The sequence below is a fragment of the Cavia porcellus genome, unplaced genomic scaffold (assembly GCF_034190915.1).
Source record: "Cavia porcellus strain 051 isolate PalLab524CR breed Dunkin Hartley unplaced genomic scaffold, mCavPor4.1 scaffold_17, whole genome shotgun sequence".
NCBI classification, from domain to species: Eukaryota; Metazoa; Chordata; class Mammalia; order Rodentia; family Caviidae; genus Cavia; species Cavia porcellus.
Genome location: NW_026947500.1, coordinates 27,654,089 through 27,676,098, shown reverse-complemented (window position 1 = coordinate 27,676,098; position 22,010 = coordinate 27,654,089). Strand labels below are relative to the sequence as shown.

Genomic DNA, 22,010 nt, shown 5'->3' with positions numbered 1-22,010 from the left:
CTAAACCGCTTTCCTGCATAAATTATCCAGTCTCAGGTATTCTGTTATTGCAACAGAACAGACCAACAATTCAGCTTCATGAATGCATAGCTAAACCTGGCTCAGGACAGAGGCCTCCTCCATTAACCCAATTTGAGTTCTTCCTCGCAGCAGTGTGGTGTGGGAAGCAGCATCCCAGGCATGCTGTGGGCTACCAAAGTGTGGGTTTTGAAAGCCTGACTCGTCCCCATGAGGTCAAGGGGTATCTTCTGCACTCCTTGCATTTCGAAGATGCTAGGCTAAGGACCAAGCAGGGCCTCTGCACCTTGGTTTCAATAGCTGTAAAATAGGAATGGGATGACAAAGACTGCGGGCTTCCCCTGATGGGCTATTGGTGGGCAAAATGCACAACAGAGATGCACCGGAGACCTGGCCACCACACGCCATGTGGCAGTGCATGGGGAGAACTGTGCCCTCTAGGGACACAAGTCCAAGTCCTACCTCCCACCCACTGTAACTGGAACTTTATGGGGGACAGGCCCTTTGCAAGTGGGATCAGTGAAAAAGAGATCACCCCTGAGGGAGGTGGGCGCTGGTCCATGACAAGTGTCCTGGTAAGGAGAGAACATGGAGACACACACAGAGGCAGAGGCAGAGACCTGAGGGATGCAGCCACTAGTCGAGGAGCACCATGGAAGGAGCCTCAGCAGGGAGCTCAGCTCTGCTGATCTCTGGACTGAAGGCTCCTGGCTTCCAGAACCGTGTAGACTGACTTTCTGTGCGAAGCCACCTGGCTCGTGGGACTCAGCTTCAGCAGCTCCAGGAAGCTAAGGTGAAACCAGCCACTTGGGAGATACTGCAGACTCACCCGGAGCTTCAGCCCAGGGGGTCAGCCCGGCCCAAGCAGGAAAGTCTAACTGGGGGTTCTTGGCATGAACCTGCCAGGTTCCCCTAGTCACAGGCTCACTGTGTGGCTCTGGCTCTGTTGGGCCCTTGAAAGAGGCCACCTGGGTCCCAATTAGTCATCATTTAAGGCACTTCAGTCATGTTCCTGGCCACTGACAATGCACCTTCCAGCCCCTCTGGAGCCTTTTCTCTTGCCCTGCTTTGAAGCTAAATGATTTTTAAAGACCACAGTATTCTTTTAAAAGCAGACAAATGGGGGGCGGGGATGGTCAGAAGGCAGAACTGCTCAGGGTTCACTCAGCCCTGTTCTGCCCAGCAGGCCCAGTGGGTGGGAGGGCTGTGATTGCTGGCACAGGAAGCCGGGCAAGGCTGACAGGAGTGGAACAGCAAGAGGGGGTGCTCCCTGCAGCCCGGCCGGAGACAACAGGAGCACAAGAGTGTCTGGGGTTCAAATCCTGAATCCCCACTTCTGGACACAGAACAAGTTGCTCAGACCTCTGCACCTATCTCCACCTGCAAACCTGACCCTGGGTATTAAGTGTGATCTTTTCACAGCCAAGCTGCTCACTGCTGTAATGCTAAACAAAGAGTCCTGCCTGGGAAGGGGCTGAGTTCCCCTGGTCTCCTGGCCTTCAGTGTGACCTTCCTAAGTCTATGGACCTCTGGATCAGGCTTCAACACAGGACCTCCACATGCAGGATGTGCACAGCCGTATCTTCGCCTCCAAGTTTCCTAAGTTGAGGTTTAGCCTGGCTCCTCCCAAATCCTGATACAAACAAGAGGGAGCACAGCGTCTGGGTCTGGGCCTGGCTTTGGGTTAGTGGTTTGTAACACCAAGCTGCATCTTCCTTTGGGCAAGGGTGATGGATGAGGGTGTGGAGTTTGCATTAAACAGACACGAAATCTATACTCTCACAGGCCAGATATCAACGGACATGTGAACTGAGGCACAGAGCACCAGCACAATGGACAAGTCTGAGCCTCTTGTCTGCACTAAGCAATGGCACTGTGCTCACGGCGTGGCAGAGCATGTGGGCTTACCGAGGGAGCAGGGTGACTGTCCATGTGCGATCCCTGGTTGCATCTGCAACGACAGCCAGAGTGTCCTCAGCTTCCTCAGACCCTTTACCAGCTGTGCAAGCGGCTGCAGCATCCTCCACACATTGCGTGGGCAGAGCATCTGGGTAGTTGCCATCTGCAGGGGCCTCCTCTGAGCTCCAATCCTGCTAGCCCATCCTTCCTCAAAGCTGGGCCTTCAGAAACACTTGTGAGGCTCAGTGCATGGAGTCGGCCCTTGGTCTTGGACCCAGGTCAGCTGCCCGTAGCCCGCAGCCCCAGGGCTTCACGGGCCTCTGAGGCTCTAGGAAATGCCTGTCTAGAGTTACAGGGTTGAGTGGGAGCAGCCAAGCTGCTGAACTGTCTCCTCTGTCACTCGCGTGGGGGTCACAGAGCCTCTTTACACGGGGTCTGGTTACCCACCGGACATTCCGGCATGCCCAGCGAAGTGCCGCTTTTCTTTTAGGTGATGCATACCGAGCATCAAAGCCAGGCACAGAGGAATCTGTCCCTCTGTCCCGGATAATGGGCCTCCTCACTCCCTCTGCAGGCACCTGGCTGAGCCTGGAGAATCCAGAAGGAATTTGGAAGTGACACTTTAAAGAAACCCATTCATGGGGAAATGAGTTATTCTTGTTGTAAAGACAATAGGGTCGGTGGACGTTAGAGAAAATTGAGAGAAACGTCCTTCCCCACCCCCATTCCTCCACGCTAATCACTCTTGGGTCTTGCTTCTGTGTCTGCTCTGGACACAGGTAGTACCAGGATGCTACGGTTTTATAGGAAAACACATATTTCTATTGTCGCCTATTTGAAAACAGAATATTGATGCAACAAATCCTGCTTCTTTTCACTTAATCTTTTATCACATTTTACATATTCTCCCAAAACATAACTTCCATACTTTAAAGCTGTATGAGAAATCGTCCAGGCCATGGGGCTGGTGTTCAGGCATCAGGTCCAGAGCTGGGCCCTTGCCTGTGAATCCCAGCTCTGTCCCTTGGCAGCTGAGCACCCACTGAGAAGTTGCTTGGCTTCTCTGTGCTTCAGCTTTCGTGTCTCTGAAATGGGCCTCTTACTAGTCCTCATCTTAGGAGGACTACATGAGCTAGTATGCTCCAGAGCAGGGCGTGGGGGTGCACACCTGTAATCCCAGCAGCCTGCAAATTTAGCCCAGCCTGGCATTTAGGGAGACCCGGTCTCAAAAAAAAAAAAAAAAAAAAGTCTGTGGATATAGCTTAGTACAAATACCCATCATATAGACTCCAGTGCTAAAAAGAAAAGAAAAGAAAAAAACATGCTGGGCACAGTGCATAGACTTAGTACCTGCTATCTATGCAAACAGATTTCAGGCTTGGGACTCCTGGGGACCCATCACACAACTCATGGGGGCTTGTGCTCCCACCTGCTTGATCCTTCTCTGTGGTCACTAAGGGGTGCAGTCCATAGGTGCAGACCCAGACTCAAAGCCTGGCTCTTCCACTCACCCTCCAGGGTCCGTGGGCAGCTATCTGCATCGCAGCCATGGCCTGAGAGCACTTGGTATGCACCAAGTGATTCTTCTCTCTCCCTGGCTCACCCCCTGCCCCCAGCATGGGAGCAACCAGCAGGAAGAGAATGTGTCCTGTCCACTCTGTGTCCTCAGCTCAGCCCTGGGCACAGAGCAGGAGCTGCAGAGGAATAAATACACGAGTGACTGAGTGATGGAGGAGAAACTCTTGTAGTCCAAAAATGAGCCTCCCAACTTGGTGTCCAAAAATGGGCAAGACATGTTTTTGAAGAAGACATGTTTTTGAAAAAGCAGTGCTGACTTATTTTACCTGGTACCAGGAACACAGTACAGTTGGAGTTTGCAAAGCTATGTTTCTCACTTAAAAGTTTCACAGACTTTTTTTAGAAAGGGCATTTACAAAGTGAATGGCTTATGGGCAGGGATCAGGAAATGAGAAAATCCTTTGTCAACTAATTTTAGCACTTACTTTTAGATAACATCTGTCCTTTGCAGAGGGTAGCAATGGTTAATATATCAATTAGGTCAGATTCCCAGGAAGATGGCGCATACAGAACAGTATGACGGTGCTATAGCTGTTGTCGAAAATAGTTGCATTTGCAAAGGAAATTAACAAGTAATTTGGTCATAGAGCTTGGGCATTGGCAAACATAACACAAACATAATGAAGCTCTTTTTGTTAGTGTATAACAGAATCAGATGAACTGGGTCTCACAAGTGGCTATGGCAGCGGTGTCCACAGCTGGCTGGCCTGGGATCTGCCTGGAGGTTTGTGGGTCCTTCTGAACCCTGAGTTCTGGGACTGACTGCAAAGTGGTGTTTACTGGGTCACAGCTCCTGCACTTCCAATGAGGTGGCCAAGCTGCAACTGTGGTCTCCTGCTGCGCCAGTGCCCCCCTCATGGGTGGAAGGGTTTTCCTCCTCCTGCTCTGTCAGCCTTGATCACAGAGGGGGGACTTATTGTTAGAGAGGGTCTTCTAGTGGCCGCCGTCAGAGGTGGTCACTCGCCAAGTCCTCCTGGGGGAAGGTTTGCAGATGTGGGTGCTGAGAGCCTCTCCACAGTCTCTCCATCCAGGAAGTCTGAGAACTCTTGCTGAGGAAGCCAATCTGTCCCCGGGACAATTTCTCAGGGTGATGATTACCCCTTTTCAGGCCTTGAAGGCAGACAGAGCTGGACTGTCATCTCCCAGGACATCCACTGGCTGTGGGTTCCCTGTCCTTTCCCATCTTACAGAGCAGAAGTGGAGTCGCATCCCAGAACAGAAGCCACACTCTGGCCCCCAGAGGCTAAAAATTAGAAAGCAAAATCCACAGAGATAGTGGGGCTCCAAACCAGAGAGGTTGAGCCTTCTGTGGGGTACAGAGGACCCCCTCCTCCTGGCCTGCAGGCTCAGGCTCCAAGGCTGTGGGTTCCTCCAGGGCCCACCTTAGCTGGCAAAGCTGGGCTCTCAGGCACCAGATAGACCCAGCTCTGCCGGGCATGGCACCTCCCGTGCTTTCTGGCTCAGAAGCCCCTCTGCTGACCTCACAGGGTCTTGGCCCTGTTGCTGCATGGCCACAGGATCTCAGATGCTCTGAGATCCATGCTTTGCACTTTGGTGTCTGCCCCGTGGCCTTTTGAGGGTGACATGCTGACCCCCAAGTGACAGAGCATTGGAGTATCTCATCTCAACGCCCCAGAAACAGCCAATCCCTGCCTGGGCATCCCATCGCAGAGTGGCCTGGAGGGGAAGGGCCCAGCTGGCTGTACTAGTGGACTTGGATTTGCTGTTGGAGGCAGTGGCACCCATGAAAACAGTGAAAGCCACAGAATTCTCCAAAGCCTGTATCCTCAGAGGTGCCCTGGCTGCAGGAGGGCGCAGAGGGAAAGGGAAGAGGGCAGGGAGGGAAGAGAGAGGAGAAATCATGTCAGTGATTGCCTCCTCAGCACCCACCATGTCGTGCACCAGCTTCATGCACTCCTGTGGTGCCATTCTTCAGATGTGCAAACTGAGGAAGATCTCACTATTCCCTGACTCCCAATGTTTGGGCAGAAAAGGCACCCGGCAGCTGAGACACAACTGTGGCTCCTGGCCCATCCTGTGCAGGTCACAGAGACCTGTCCTTGGAGAAACCAGTTAGGGGCCAGTGTGGGACCTGGTAGGTCTCAGCAGGCAGTGCTTAGGGCTTGCGTGGTGAGGATTGGGGGGTCTGGCTGTGCTCACTAGCTTCCTTAGAAATCCTGCCAGCCTGTGCGATACAGGCAGCCCTCCCAGAGCTTCAGGAAGGCCTTCATCATCCAGCCCCAAAGGAGCAGCCAGAGCAACCCTTGTCACTGCCCCAGGTCAGGGCAGCAACCCACAGTGTATGGGTGGTGATCAGTGCTATGGTGGGTGCTAGAGAGGTCAGGGTACTCTTTCCTTGGCCACAAAAGACTCTGTATTGGTCAGTTTGCATTAAAAACACTCAACACCCGAAATTTAAAAGAGGAAGTGTCCGGAACACACAGATGCACACAGGCAGAAAGGACTGGAGAGGAGAGAAGAGACTGCTAATGGGCAGAGAGGTATGGCGGGAGGTAATGAAAAGTTTCAGTGGATAGTGGTGACGGCGACCCAACTCTGTGACAATGCAAAACCCGTGCTGCATCTTAAATAGGTGAATTGCATGAAATTGGGTTTCTGTTTCACAAGGCTTCTATAAAAAGAAACAAGTTTGTGCATTGACATCAGAGAAAGGACCTCCAGGAAGTAAAGGAAATGCCCAGGACAGGATGAGGTGAACAACCCAGCCAGGCTGTCCATTGTGTGCTCTGGGCCTGGCACCGTCACCGAGCACCAAGCACGTCACTGAGACGTGAAACCTTGTGTCTACAATAGTGTTGACCTGTCAGAATGTGGCTTGACGTCATCCCAGGAAAACAGGAAGCTCAGCACCAGTGATCAAAATGTAGCCGAGGACATCACAATTTTACAAGTAGAGCTTTCACAGTGGCAGGGGACACCAGGCAATGAGCTTGGCCTGAGTCCAGGCCTGGCTAGAGCTTCTTCTGCTTTTCCTGAGGGCTCCATCTGAGACCTCTGCTCCACAGTGCTCCTGGGACCCCTCATGTGGAGAGAGGCGCTGTGGGAAGAGGTGTAGGACTCTGCAGATTTCTAGTCCAGATCTTATGGGGCTGCGTCTCCCCCAGCCCCAGCCCCAGGACCCCAGGTCACCCTTGGTTCAGGTCAGCTGGATGAGGTTAAAGGCTGCTGCAGGGTCCAGGGCAGTGATGACTGCTACCCTCCCAGGTGAGATCAGATGCTACAGAGACAAAGGAGGAAGCAGACCTGCAGCCAGCCTCAGACCTGCACTCCAAAGGATCTCACCCCAGAAGAAGTACATCAGGGGAATCCAAGGTCAGGGGTGTTTAACTTGGATTACGTGTCTGCTTTTCTCCAGAGGAAGGGAACCCAAGAGCAGGATAAGAACCTTCCAGATTACATTCGGGAAAAGTTTGTGAGTGGGCTGGCGGGCTGCCCACAATGCAAATGTCATGGTGGCTCTGAGACATGCTTTACATCTGTGAGTTCATCCTCAGAGAGAGACACATGGCACCTGTAGATGGCCCAGTGGAGGGATCACCCACCGTTCTAACGATGATCTGTGATTTCCACGCATTGTCTCATAGTTGGTGGGAACAGTGTTGGGGTCAATCAGCTACATGTGCGGGCCTTGAACAAACAGGCCGCGGTTTGGCTACTGAGCCCCACATCCCCGGTTTGAAGTCAAGTGGGGCTTTGTGTAAGGCCTATGTCTGCCTGTCTGTATGTCTGTCTTCTAGGTGGAAATGAATGAATATTTTGGGGTTTTATTGTGTGGTGTGGAGAAGGATATAGAGGGCAGAGTCTCCCCAGGTCCAAGCACTCATCTAGCTTACTGTAGGGGAAGGCTCTTGTTTGTCCTGAGATGCCCCGTTTAAAGTGAAGCCCATGGTGACCGATGTGAGTGGCTCCACACTTCCTGTATTGATGTGAAAAGAACCAGCCTGGGCCCCCTCACTGGGCTCACTGGGTATACCCTGCACCCCAATGCTCACTGTCAAATTAATACCTGTGCATGATACAAAGGATAAACAAGTGTCATACCCCAGCCTCTGTGCTTCTTCCCAGGAGAAACCTTTCCTGTTGTGTCTTGCACATCTTCTGGAACCTTCTGTGCATCTGCCCTGTGTGGGAACACCACTGACAACACTGCTCCAGGATGACCCCACCTGACCTCAAACAGCACCAGGGCCCGCTTTACAGGCGAGAACCTTCGAGGTCAGTCTGGGCACTGCAGTGAAACTGTCTCAGCTAGTGTGCCTGCAGCTCTGGGTTCAACCACCAGCCCCGAAAAGAGAGTCAAATAACCAAGGCAGTGCCAAAGCTATTTATATAACGGTTACGTTGTGTTCTTTCGAGATAAATGACGAGAAAAAGTGTGCATGTGTTCAGCACGGGTGCAATTTCCTCCCCAGCTCTTTCCCCTCTGCAGTTGGGTGAATCCTCAGATAATGGAGCCCAAGGAAAGGAGGCCCAGCTGTGTGCTGCAGAGTTGCACAGAAGCTGTCTCCCTGGGCTGTCATCTCCCCAGGCAGCTTTCCATTTCTGTCCTTTTTCCTGATCTAGGCATTCCGTGTAAATGGTGTCACCCTCTATTTTCCCTTTTGGCCCGGGGTGCTGTTTTGAGTTTCATGAGGCTCAGAGTGGAATTCCACGGTACGGACAGGACAGACAGCTCGTTCACCGGTTCACCTATTAGTGAGCACTGGGGCTTTCTCATTTTCTCCTTGCTACCCGGCTCTTAAGGCTCTTACGAAGTCCCATGCTGAGTCTTAAAGGGCCTTCTACAGGCAAAGGGACAAATGCCATTAGCTGCTCTTTTCCTCCCCACCAGACTGAGGGCAGCTGCTGAACTTTTAACAAGCAGCCAATAGGGCTACGACCTCTGGGGCTGGTGCCCACTGTCCACTTGCCCATGAAACGGTAGCACATTGCCAGACCACTCAGTGCCTCAGTCTCCTTATCTGTGGCCAGCCAGGGAGGGTCACTCCACAGTGCATGCTCACTGTGGCATCCTTGAGGCCTGCAAAGCATGGAACCTGCTGCCCACTGCCCACCTAGGTCACCAATGCACACAGCAGCCATGGCTGTGGTTGTGGACCTGCCAACACTCCCTGCAGACCATCTGGAGGCTGAGTCAGGAAAAGCTCTCTGGGCTTTGGGCTACATGATGGAGCACCACACAGCTGACTGTCACTGTCCCCTGGGCTGGGAGCTGGAAGTCTGATTCCTCTTGAGGCCTTTCCTTGGCTTACAGAGAGTGTCCCCTTCTCGGGCCCCACTGTGGTCAGCTCTGTGGTGTCCATATTTTCCCTCTTCCCTGAACAAATTGTCTCAGGGTCACCCAGTGATATCACTTTAGTGTGACCATCTCCTCAAAGGTAACAGCAATTTTCCAGTCATCTGCAAACACAGGCCTGAGATCCTGGAGCTCAGGCTTTAGCATGTGGACAACTCAGCACCAATGCTGACATGTGTGCCTGGTCCTGTGGGTGTGATGAAGAGGAGAGGAGGCCAGTGCACCCCACCTCGTTCCACGGAGTCCAGCTGCTGCTGGCCAGCTGGACTCAAGGAAGAGCTGTGGGCCTGGGACATGTCCACAAAGGCAGCCAATGCCATCCCTGTGCCCTGCCACCCCCCTGTCCTTGTTACCGCTCCCATGCTGCCCCACCTGGGGCCTGTTACCTTGTCTCATTTCCAGAAGCTCCCATTTCCCCGCAGGGCCTGGGTCACAGCCTCTGGCAACTCCCTCTCCTTGGATGGGGTGAGTGCCTCTCAGCCTCCTGCAGTCTGCCCACACCATGCTCATCCTGGCATCTGCAAGCCCTGTCTATCCCCAGCGCTGTCCTGCACAGGCAGCAGGCAGGAGACAGGACAGGGAACTAGGAAAGGGGTGGCCACATGAGAAAGCTCTTGGAACACTGGCAATGTGGCTGCTTTGTGGCTCCCATGTCCACCATGGAAAAGGGGGCTGAGGACTGGCCTGGCTCAGCGGGGCCCCTGTGACCTCCTGGGCCTCGTGACCAGCTATAGAGGGCCAAGCCACAAGGACTCATTTCCTCCTAATGGATGCTCTGAAGGGCAGCTCTGTGAACCACATTGCCAAGGGAACGGGCAGTTTCTGGGGACCCAAAACTTGTGGCCCTGACCTTTCCCAGCCCCACACTCTTGACAAATCAAATCAAAGCCCTTAAGATGTGGTTTCCCAAGCTCCCTTGATTGTGCAGAGCGAGGGAAGTTTTGCAGCCACCTGGGCCCTGCAGGGACATTAGCACCATGCAGAGCAGCCTCCACCCAGGTGGGCAGTGAGTGGGCACAGGAAGGAGCCAGGGCTGGATGCACGCCTGCATGTTCCCGAGCAGCCTCTCACTGCCCAGCTTCAAGAGGCTGGGGAGACAGATGTGGGTCCCACTGCTGAGCTGAGCATGGCGCCCACACGAGACCCCCTACCCGCATCCACACGACTGCCATGGCAACAGCTCTGCGGCCAACAACTAAGAGAGGTGGGGTGTCCACTGCCTGCATTGTCTGAGCCATCCTCGTCTTTGGGGTGAAATCCAAATCCTCACTTGACTTGGGCACGCCCCACCCCTGCACGTCTCTCCCCCATTTAACCCTGAACTTTCAGTTTGCACTTCTGCAAGTTCCCTAAGAACAGCCTCTACCCTGGCAGTTCCTGTCTGCCTCAGTGCCTGCCTTTATTTCCGGGTTGTCTAGACTCTTCCTGTTCCCCACCCCGGACTCTTTCCCAATGCTGCATTCCCCAGTGGGACCAGGGTCACCCGCTCGTCAAGGGACAGCTGCATGACCAACTCACCCATAGGACTGGCCTGCCCTCCTCCTTCTCAAGGCCCTTCCAGGGTGGGGCTGGAGTCTGGCCCCCTGGGAGGCAGTATGAATGAAAAATGAATGAGTGAATGAATAAATGAATGGAATGAATGGAATGAATGGAATTGCCACAGCACCCTCAATTTAACAATGTTGAGCATTTGAGGAAAACAAAAGACAAAAAAAGTCCCTGCTATGAGTCTCGCCAAGGATACCAGGGGGAGGGAGCAAAAGATATTGTCCCAGACTGAGGTGGTAGTAGATGCCTATAATCCCACATTCTGGTAGGCTGAGGCAGGATGATCACAAGTTCAAGCCTGGCCTGAGCATCTCAGTGAGGTTCTTCCTCAAAAAATAAGAAAGAGCCAAGATGTGGCTTGATGTGGAAGGCTCTGGGTTCAATCCTTAGTGACACAGACACGTAGCATCATCTATACATCCGCCTCAGCCCCAGGGCCACCCACCTGGAGGTTTCTCCTAGTCAGGAGGAGAGACTTCCTGAAACACTGACTTCACACAATACCAGAAACACTAAGGCTAGAGAGCCACACAAAACCAGTCAATGGGAGCCTCAAGCTAGTGCCAAAGCACTGTCCACACTATCTGTCCAGCCAACAAGTCCATCAGGGCTGAGTGATCATGAAGACTGACAATGGATGTGTCCCTCCTGTGTCAGAGGAGCGGAAACCAGGATCCTCATCACAGGGTTCACTGGCAGTATGTGTGACAATGTCCATTACCACAAAAAGGTTCATAAAAAAATGTGCTCACAAGCCATGCATGATGGCTTGAACCTAGCACTCTGGGCAGTTAAGGCAGGAGGATTACAGGGATAAGCCCAGCTTGGGCAACCTAACAATTCAGTAAGACCCGGTTAATAGGAAAAAAATTAAAAAGTTAGGGATATAGCTCAGGGATGTCCATCACAGCCTCGTTCAGCAGGACACCAAAGCAAACGGCATCCCACGTGAGCTGTGGACACAGCACAAGCTCAGATCAGCCGATAAGGGAAGCTTGCAGCAACATGGTGTACAGAATGTTGCCAGAGTCTTTGTGACCAGCCACAGAGCATGTGTGGAGAAGGCAAAGTGACCCTCTGGGCCTGAGGACCTGAGATTACAGGTGCACGCTCCCATGCCCAGCTCGAGTTAGGTATTTTAGGTCATCCAGAGATGCTTTAAAGTATGTAGATCCAGGTGTGGTCCTGGCACTGGTGGGAAGAGACATGGCTCAGGTGGGGATATTAAGGCTGAGGTTGGAAGAGGCAATTGGCCCCTGGCAGCAGCTAACCCTTGGGAAGCAAGTAATCTGCAGAAGGTGGGTCATGGGCGCTTCCTGGGCCTGGAAGGCTGGGCAGGTTGAGATGGAGAGGAAGCCTTTTGCAAGGTGCATAAGCCAAGACTCCCAGTGGGGAACTGTGGAAAGTGGGCTGGGGGCACAGGCATATGCTCCTGGTGGTCCCCCTAATGCTACAGCTTCTGTCTCAGATGGATGAAGGCATCTTCCATCTTCCATCCTCAGGGTGCAGGGGCACAGGAGGGCCAGCGAGAGTCTTCCCTGAGGCCCAGAGGAAGCTGCCTGCCCAGGGAGCTGCCCAGGGACCTGCAGTGAGCAGGTCCTCTAGGAAGCACTGAGGCCACAGTGCTGGCCTGTGAGGCTGAGTCCTGGCATAACTGCACACAGCACTCTCTCCTTTTTAAAAACCTGGGGGGAGGCTCAAACAATAAACGGTGTTCTCCAAAGATGGCAGCCGCAAGGGTGGCAGGACTCATTCCCCTGAGTTCCTGGCTCTCCTCACGAAGCATCACTGGCCTGAGAAAGCAGAATCTCCAAGAGCAACGTGGCAAGGCCAAGGCTACACCGCAAAGAAGCGGCCAGGGTGTTTGTTAGTACGTCCTATGCTGCCACTGCGGTCGGTCGGGAACAGACCCCGGAGCACCCCTGCTCTCGGGAGCTTTCCTCCATGGGGAGAGCCACCCTGACCCTACCCCTGACACACCCTGGGTTCTAGGGTGCTGGAAGACACTTGAGGGCCAAAGGCTGACCCCACAGGGAAGGGTAGAGAGACCAGGGCCAAGGCCTCCCTGGGAATTGTAGGGGAACTGGATATGGAGCAGGAGGGGGCTGTGGCCCAGATTCCTCTCACCCCTGTTTCTGGCTCCTCCCAGTATTCTAGGGGAGACTAGTTAGAAGGAGGCTGGGCCTGAAGAGCAGAAAGCCCTGGCTTCTCCTGCTTCTTCCTCTCTCCTTCTGTCTCTCTCCTTATCTCTGTCTCTCCGTGTATCTCTCTGTCTCTCTGTGTCTGTCTCTCTATCTCTCTCTTTCTGTCTCTGTCTCTATCTCTCTATCTGTCTCTCTGTCTCTATCTCTCTCTGTCTATCTCTCTTTCTGTCTCTCTGTCTCTCCATGTCTGTCTGTCTCTCTTTCTCTTTATCTCTCTCTCTGTGTGTCTCTATCTCTTTCTGTCTCTCTAGCTCTCTCTGTCCCTGTCTCTGTCTCTCCTCTAAACCCAGAGTGGACAGGTAGCTCACTCTCAGAAGCACCACAAATGGTTTTTAGGGTGAACATGCTGCTCATGTGAATCTTCTGCACTCTCTTAAGAAATTCAAGTGCCCAGCAAGTTCCAGTCCAGGGCGCCCTGTTGGCAAAATCTTCTTTTGGTCCTCTGTGCCCTGCAAAGCAAGTTCCATCCCTGCTAGAGTCTGAGGCTCCAACTATTCATGACCAGAGCTTCAGGCTGATCAAGGCTCTCACCAGCCAACCCTAAGGCAGTGACGGCAATCTCAGCCAGGACTGAGGCCTGGGGTGATGGCTGGCAGTGGTCATTTGTGCAGATGCTAGGTCCCTGAGCACACTGGAGTGGGCTCAAGGATGACAGGCTGCCCTGAGTGTCAGGTTACGGTGGCTGGAAATGTCTCCATGTGTACGTCAGCTCCTATAGCTTACCCAGAGGCGCCCTCGGGTGCTGCGTACTCCCCAGGACCTCAAATCCAGACCCAGATGGAAAGGACAGAACCGCCATCCCAGCTGGCTCACCCATAGCTAATCTGGAACCCAGGCTGAGCCCTAGACCCCCAGCCCCGCAGAGTCCCCTTGCTGGAGCCTGCTCACCTGTACCCTGGGGGCTACTGGTCAGGGTACTCAGGGAAAGAGAGGCAGGGAAGCAGAAGGAAATGGGGGTGGTTTCCCGGCACTACCTGGAGCCCCTCTCCTTAAGGACACCCCCGACGCATGCTGTCCCCACATGACACCCTGGGCCAGGTACAGCATGGCCTCCAGCCCAGCAGGTGGGTACCTCTGGCCCTTGGGTGTTTCTGCTCTCCTACCCCTCTGTGCAGCCGCAGACAACCCATGCTTCCCGCGGGCCTTCTGTCGCCTTGGGGGTCTCTGCCTGTCTTTCCTTCCCTCTCTTCCTGCGTCTTTATTGTATCTATCCTCGCATCTCTCGGATTCTCATTCTCTGCTTTTTCTATCCCGGTCTTGTTCAACGGGTCCCTGGGCTCTCTGACTCTGCCCATTTCTCTGGCTCTTCTGTTCCTCTTCCTGACTCCAGGACCCTCTCTGGACACTGCCAGGTCAGGACCCTTCTGGCCACCCGAAGGGTGCAAATCTGGCGCGTGCCACCAGGTCTGCCAGGCACCTCGGCCCGGCGGTCCCACTCGCCTGGGGAGGCTCAGCTCCGCACCGGGCTCCTGCAGGACTCGCCCGACGCACACACAAGCCGAGGTCCCCACGCGCGCCCGCGCCCAGGCCTCCCCTCCGCCGCACTCCGCGGGCCTCTTCATTATGCGCCGCCTCTAATGGGCGTTTGTCAGCGCCACTTCCCCGCAAGTCGTTTTTGCGGACATCAGTCATCGGCGGCTCCATTGTGCAGGGGGATTGATGGGGGGCGGGAGGGGGTGACAGGGCCTGGGGCAGCCGCCTCGAGGCCTCGGTCTATAATTTTCGGAGGCATAATTGGTCTGGGGGCGGGGGCGGGGGCGGGGGAGGGGCGGCCGAGGGACCTTTCAGAGCCCGGAGGCCGAGCGGGGGCGCGGGGTGCGCAGCCGAGGGAGCCGCTGCTCGACGGCGGTGCGCGGGGGGCGAGTGTGCGCGGGCAGCGCCGGCCTGAGCCCGCGTCCGGACGGGGTCCTCGCCCGCCGGACGCCTGCCCCTCCCGAGCCTTTGCCTGGGGACCACGTCGGCCTTTTGTTGGCGACCCGTCCTTTCTTTCAGAGCTTTGCGCAGCAACGGAAATTTCACCGCTCCTAGGTGGAAACTGAAGTCAGTCTCTCTCTCTCTCTCTCCCCCCCCTCCCTCTCCATCTTCTCTTTCCCTCCCTCCTCTCTCCCTCTCCCACCCGTGTCTCCGCTTTCCCGCGGTCCGCACCGCCGCGCCTTCCATGGGCACCGCGCTGGCCTGCAGCCGCCGCGGGGCGGGCGCGATGCCACGATGGGCCTGATCTGGCTGCTGCTGCTCAGCCTGCTGGAGCCCGGCTGGCCCGCGGCGGACCCAGGGGCGCGGCTGCGGCGCGATGCGGGCGGCCGCGGCGGCGTCTACGAGCACCTCGGCGGGGCGCCCCGGCGCCGCAAACTCTACTGCGCCACCAAGTACCACCTCCAGCTGCACCCGAGCGGCCGCGTCAACGGCAGCCTGGAGAACAGCGCCTACAGTGAGTGCCCAGCGCGCGGCGGGGTGCGGGAGAGGAGACAGCGCGCCTGGGGTGCCCGGCTCCTGCTGCCACAGGCGACCCAGGGTCCGTGAGTCCGCGGGTCCGCGGATCCGCAGCCTCGCCCGGGCGAACTTCACGCCAGGATCGGAGGAGATTGGGGGAGGGGTCCTTTCCAGGAAGGGTCCCCGCCTAGCCGGATCCTCCGAAGGGGCGCGCAGGAAGTGACCACCGGCTCCCCGCTCTGCTTCGTTTGGCGGTTCTGACAAGTTTCAGCCCTTTGAATTTGTCGGAGAAAAGGAGCTAAGGAGGCATTTATCACTGTCTTTATCATTTTGACGACTTCTCCACCTCCTCCCCGGACTCCACTCTGGGGCGCGCCGCGGTCCCTTCTGCCCTCCGGGCTGTCGGCCGTCCAGGCGGCCGGCCCGCGTCGCTGCCACTGCAGGGAGGTTCCGGGACGCCACCACCACCCCAAGTTTATTTCCCTGGCTCAGAGCGAAGGCGGGCGCCCGGCTGCCGGGTGGGAGCCGCGAAGGGTGTCCGGCTGTGTGCGCGGACAAGGGTACACGCGCGCACGCACACGCGCCTCCAGGACCGCGGCCCCGGCTGCCTCGCCGCGGGAGTCCCTGGGCTCGGGGCTTTGGAACTTCTGACTGTGGGCACCGGGGACAGCGCAGAGCCGTGGGCAGAGCGAGCAGGCCAGCTGGGTGGCGAGCAGACCAGCCGAGCCAAGCCCGGAAGGACTGCAGTGGGGAGCGTGGGAGTGTGGCCAGGGCCGCGGAGGTCCTCCGCCGAAGCGGCGGGCTCGCTCAGGCCCCGGGCGCAGGAAGCTGTGAGGCCGATTCAAGGCGGCTGTGGAAACCGCAGCTTCCTAGGGGAAAGCCGCAGCCCTGCGAGGGCGTCTTTACAGGGACGCCTCCGGAGCCCACGGTGGGAACCAGCTGTCGCCAGAGGGTCCCGGTGGGCAGGGTACTCTCAGAAAGCCATTCTGCGGTTCAGTCCCAATCCAGGTTTCCTGTGGGGCTGCGGAGCTTCTGGATTTCTTGATGCAACCTTGGCGGGTTGCCGAGGGATAGAAGGTGTGCAACCTGCGCTGCTGGGCATCCGGACTCGCACTTAGCCGGTCCCCGAGGCCAGCGCTGTGGGGCTTGCTCATGTTGTCACCCCACGGGTTCTAAAGCCCCACAGCCTGCACCCCAGAGGCTTGGAGTGAAGCCTTGTCGACTCGGGTGATTATAGCAGTGCTGGGTGCTAGGCGCCCCCTGGAGAGGATATTAGTGGCAGCCCCCACTCCAACCCTTTTGGGGAAGATGACCCTGCCTGGGAATTTGCAAGCCCTAATTCCCCTCCTCCCCCAGAGAAAAAGCATCGCATGGAGATTTCACGTTCTTGAATACACCTGGGAGAGGGAGAGGCCTGGCCAGCTTCCCACTGGGAGCTCCAGACTTGGCCCCTCCCCCTAGACAATCATCTTGCATCCCAAAACACTGGCAGTCCAGTTTGGGTGGCACCCACTGGGTTATCCTGAGCGCCCTGGGCTTCCCTCCCTAGCTGGCTCAGCACTCAGGATGCAGGGCTCCAACCATAGCTGCAGGGCTTGGATTCCAACTCTGCCTCACCATGTGTAGTTTTGGGCAAGTCACCCTGCCGTGGTAGGCTCTGCTTGCTGTTCTGACCCATGAAACCACCTCTTGAGACTATGTGAAGCTCTGATGAGCCACATTATTTGCCCATGATGCCTGGCAGAGATAGGGTGGGGACGTGTTCATTTCATTGTCTTCCTCCCAGGGCTGCATGACTGTCCTGGGACAGCCACCCCAAGGCCCCTCTCCAAGTCCTGTCTAGTGCCTTCTTTCTTTCTGAATTAGCCACCACCACCCATTGGGCGTGGGGTGCCCTTGCTGTCCTGAGTCTGGGTGCAACCTGGGTGGGACCTGCCATGCTCAGAGCTCACCTCTGTGGTCCCAGGAGCAGAAGAAGTGATAAGCCTTCCTGATTCTTCCCAGGTATCCTGGAGATCACGGCTGTGGAAGTGGGCGTTGTGGCCATCAAGGGGCTCTTCTCTGGGCGGTACTTGGCCATGAACAGGAGGGGACGGCTCTACGCCTCGGTGAGTCCGATCTCTGCAGTATGGGGGTACCAAAGGAGCGGTTGTCTTGTGGTGACATTACAGCAGGGGGAAGAGGGCCGTAGACCAGAACTCGGGTCCATGAATCACACTCAAAGCTCTGGGTGCTTCCATGGGAGATGGCTCCAGGGAATAACTTGGAGTGAAGCCCTTGGGGAGGGTCATACCAGGGACTGGGCACATCCTAAGCTGTCCCCCAAACCTTATCATCTCTGTCTCCCTCCTGGAAGATGACTGAGAACAGGGCCAAGATGGTCTCTTGAACTGTCCCTGAAATAAATGGACCCAAGGGAACTTGGGGGTGAAGAGGGGCAGAAGCTTTTCTGTTGGGTTCCACAGAGCTGGCCTGTGCTGGGTGGTGGGCCCAGCCTCTTCTCCTCAGGCTGGGAAGGCCTAGGAGGAACCCAGGAGGGCGACAGAAGGGCTCCAGGTATGGGCTATGGGCTGCCTGGACTTCACGTGGTCAGAAAGGATCCTGTCATCCTGTAGGCATCAGCAGTGCCTGAGAAGCCACTGTAGAAGCAGGACATTTGCTACCTCCAGCCAGTGATTTCAAGCAGGACAACTCGAGTTTCCAGCCCCACGTAACCCCAGGACACAGCCACAGCTGCAGCCTAGCGTCCTGCACCTAGTTACCCCTCTCTCGCTTCCATCTGGCTTTCAGGGAAATACCCTAACATCTCCCTGCCCCTCTCAGTCTCTCAAGTCCTTCTTGAAGCGGGTTACTTTATCATCGATTTGCAGCTGTTTTGCTACCGGAAAAACAAAAGCTGGGGTGTAGCCATGTGTTCTCTCAGGTCCAGGGCCCATCGCTGGAATTTGACATGGACCCAGGAGCTCATGGCACGGGCCTCCCTGCAGGTCCCTTGGTGGGCCTGCTCCACTCACATTTATAGGAATGTTGCCCAGGGTTAGGCCTGTATTTCTGTTGAGGTGGATTGGGGTTCTCTGGACCCCTCAGGCCCTAGGGCTCTGGTGGAATTGAGGAGAGCTGACTGCATCCTGAATTGCTTCCTCCCCCAGTTGCTCTTCCTTCTTGGGATGAGAGACAACCCAGAAAGGGTTTGGTGGCCTTCTGCCTCAACCATAACCCAGGGCAGATCTTCTCATCCAAAGGGGAGGCATCCTGTCCTGCTGTGGAATGGCACGAGGCAGAGTAGGGAGCCCACTCAGGAAACAAGTCCAGGCCTCCTTGACCTGGGCATCCCAGAGTGTCTGAGGCCACCTCTGGCTCCTGTCCCTGAGAGCCGATAGCCTAGGTTTTAGAGGAGGAGGGTACAAGACTCTCAGACCGACCATGAGACAGTGAGGCCACAGGTGGTCTACTGGATGGTATGGAAGCTTCCAGAGTACTCAGTGGAGAACTCCTCACTGCCCTTCGATACCTGGGGGATGAGTACCTTGTCATCTATCTGCTCTGAGCTGCCTTTGAGAGCTGTTACCCCTCCCTGCCCCTGGGTTGAGTGCCCTGATCCTTACTGTTAGCCTGCTTTTCCTCTCCCATGCCCAGAGACCATGCCACCCTGACCACTCACGCGCCAGCCCTGACCTCCCTTCTGAGTGACATGGCAACTCTCCCGGAGGTCCTGATGGTGCAGAGGCAGCCAGTACACCACAGGAGCTCAGACTGACTCCCCTCCCTCAACTGTGGCCCAGCAGCCACTCATTCCAGCCCCGAGGCAGCTGGGAGCCATGGAGGAGCCCCCCCCCACTCAGGCCCACATCCAGGCATCTCCAAATCCTCCCTCTGCCTTATCCCAGAGGCCAGTATCCTTATAACACAGGCCCTTGTCCCTTCCTTCCCAGACTATTGTAATAGTCTGGGGATCCAGTAGCTGGCCTGCCACTTCTCTGTCCTCCAGCCCATCCATGCATCTATGCATGCATCCGTCCATTCATGTATCCATCCACCAGTCCATCTGCGCATCCATCCATGAATCCACTCATGTACCCATCCTGCCAGATAGTTTTTCTTCTTTTCTTCCTTTCCATTTTCCTTTTCTTCCCTTTCTCTCTGCCTCCTTCCCTTCCTTCCTAGTTTCCTTCCTTTCTTCTCACATTTCTTTCGCCCCATCTATCTACTCATCCATCCACCTATCTATCCACTCATCCATCCATTCACCTAGCATCGATCCCTTCGTTCCTCAGGCAGCGCTCTGGCCCTTACACTGTGACCCGATCCACCAGGCATGTACTGAGGTGCTTTTCCCAAAAAGGCAAATCCGCTCGTGTCCTCCGATGACCCCGGTGCCCAGCCCCACCCACAGAAAAGCAGCCCGGGTGCTTGTGTCCCTCTCCTGTTGCTCTGGTACGTGTGCCCCTTTCTAGTTCTGGTGCATCTCTTGATTCTCCAGACAGGTCATGTCCCATCTGCTCTTACTGTGGATGCACCACCCCACTGTGACTCTCTCTCTCTCTCTCTAAATGTCACCTCATCTGCAAGATGTCCCCAAGTTTGCTTCATGGAGTGGAAGTGTCTCTGTGGAGGGGCTTTTGGAGCAAAGGGTATGGTGGGACAGTGTCAGGATGGGCATGGGGAACTGTGCTCTTGGTGAGTCCCAACCCAGCTGGCCTGGAGGCTGACCTCTGGCCCCTGAGCCAGCACTGTCCTGGTCATCTGAGTCACATGTGCCTCCCTGGGGAAGTATAAACAAGTGCCCGAGTCTTGCACTCCCTGATTGCTCCTCAGGGGGCCTAAGCTCCTTAATCGTTGAGATGATGACTCTGTGTCCCTCAGTCACCCCCCTCCCAAAGTGTCCCTGCAAAATAAGACTTCTCTGGCCCCACAGACAAACCTGCCCCAGGGCTAGGGGACCAGGGAGAAGTGCTAGGACAGGCCCTGGGTTTGGCACGGTCCCACCTGGGAGGCAGGTGCCCACCCAGCAGTGTGCCCACTCCCACCCTCACTCCCAGACTGCCCTGGACCCTCCCGTGCAGTCAGGCCAGGCTGAAGTGGTGTCGCAGCCTCTGGGACGTGGCCTTGGCCCTAACCTGCCTCAGTTTCACCATCTGTGTACTATGGATATTGACCTCAATAGTGATGGCCACACCAGGACCTGGAGAGAGCCCCATGGCTGGGCTTGGGGGCTCTGGGGAAAACTCATTCAGTTTAGAACTTGTGCCTTTGAGAGGGCGGGGACACCCCCTTGCCACCCCCTGTCCTACCCAAGGCTGGGCACAACTCTGTAAATCCAATGACCGGGAGTGGCTTCCGTGTCCCTGTGTGTGCTGGAGCCCCGCCTCTGCTCTCATCCTAACAGCAGCAACGCTGTGACAATTACTGAGCTCGTCCCTCCCGCCAGGCTCCTGGTGTCTCAACCTCCTTCAGCCTGGGGAACAGGGACCTTGAGAGCAAGATGGTGATTTTGGAAGGGCAGTGGTCAGGGCTGGACCTGAAGTCAGCGTTTAATGGAGAACCAGGCTCAGAAAACCTGGCTATGTCCCTTCCTTCCCTCTCTTGGCTGTTTCTCCTCCCCCCTTCCCCTCCCCCTCCCCCTCTTTTTGGTACAGGCGCTCACTGTATCGCCCAGGTTGTCTTTGGACTCCTGGGTATAAGCCATCCTCCTGCCTCAGTCCCCCAGGTACCTGGGACTACAGGTGTGAGACGCATTTCCAGGCTCTTTTCCTTTTTTGCAATTTCTTCGGCAGAGCTCTGGGGTTGCACCCTCTTCTGTGCATGTCTGACCCCCGAAGCTGGTAGCCATCAAGGTCCCCAGAGTAGGGAGACCCAATGTCTGCTCCAGACAATCCCACTGGTCCCCCTGCTGGGACCTCCCCGACCCAGAGCTGGGGTCCCAGAGAGGAGAGGCAGGGGAGCTGAGACTGGTGGAGGAAACCTTTGCAGAGCAGTCCACACTGAGCTAGGTCCTGGGGGCCCGGTTCACAGGCAAGGGGGGCGCAGGGCGTAGGAGCAGGGGCAGGTATGGGCGGCCATGGGAAGGGGAAGGACGTGCCTCTGCCTCCCCGGTGTCAGCGTGGCCTCCCGTGGCCACTGACCATGGTCTTTTCCCGCAGGAGCACTACAGCGCCGAGTGCGAGTTCGTGGAGCGGATCCACGAGCTGGGCTACAATACATATGCATCCCGTCTGTACCGCACGGCGCCCAGTGGGCCGGGGGCGCGGCGGCAGCCAGGCACCGAGAGACTCTGGTACGTGTCTGTAAACGGCAAGGGCCGGCCTCGCAGGGGCTTCAAGACCCGCCGCACGCAGAAGTCCTCCCTGTTCCTGCCCCGAGTGCTGGACCACAAGGACCACGAGCTGGTGCGGCTGCTCCAGAGCAGCCCGGTGCAGGCCCCGGGCAAAGGTGTTCAGCCCCGGCGGCGGCACCGGAAGAAGCAGAACCCGGGGGCCCGCCGTGGCCAGGAGCCCTTGCATGTTCAGGCCACCATGGGGCTCTGAGGGGGCAACAGCGGGGACTCGCCAGGCCTGAGCCCCACGGTGTCACGGCTGCTCTGACCCTGGGATCCTGGGATTCCGACCGAGGGGCACCTAGGAGTCGAGCCCTGGGGAGTCCTGCAAGATGCTGGGGGTCACATGGACAAGGGCCTCAGGCTGGCAGACAACACGCACTGAGGTGCCCCCCCCAAGATGTCCCAGCAGCCCTCAGGGGTGGACAGTGACAGTGGGGGGCTGTGTAATGGGAACATTAAAGTATTTTATTCTACTTTTATTTGCTGGACTTGACACAGACTGAAAGCAATGTGGAGCTTCAGGGTCATTTGCTGGGGTGGCAACTCTGATGATGGGGTTCAGGCTGAGCTCCGGGGAGCTGGGCGGCAGAGGCCCCCGGGGTTGAAACCAGTAGGTGGTTTAGGTGAGTGGAATGAAGAGGCTGATGCACATGTGTGTGTGCAAGTGTTTCCACAAGTGTCCTTGTGCCCGCATGCACTG

At 56.3% G+C, this 22,010-nt stretch overlaps 1 protein-coding gene across 1 annotated transcript; it reads left to right on the top strand.

The window, feature by feature from the left end:
* The first annotated feature begins 14,772 nt into the window (after positions 1 to 14,772).
* On the top strand, positions 14,773 to 21,789 carry Fgf3 (fibroblast growth factor 3). The gene is made up of 3 exons (XM_003468125.3): positions 14,773 to 14,992; positions 16,999 to 17,102; positions 21,135 to 21,789. Exons 1-3 carry the CDS (start codon positions 14,773 to 14,775, stop codon positions 21,516 to 21,518), a joined length of 708 nt encoding a protein of 235 aa, XP_003468173.1. The 3' UTR covers positions 21,519 to 21,789.
* The last annotated feature ends 221 nt before the right edge of the window (positions 21,790 to 22,010 follow it).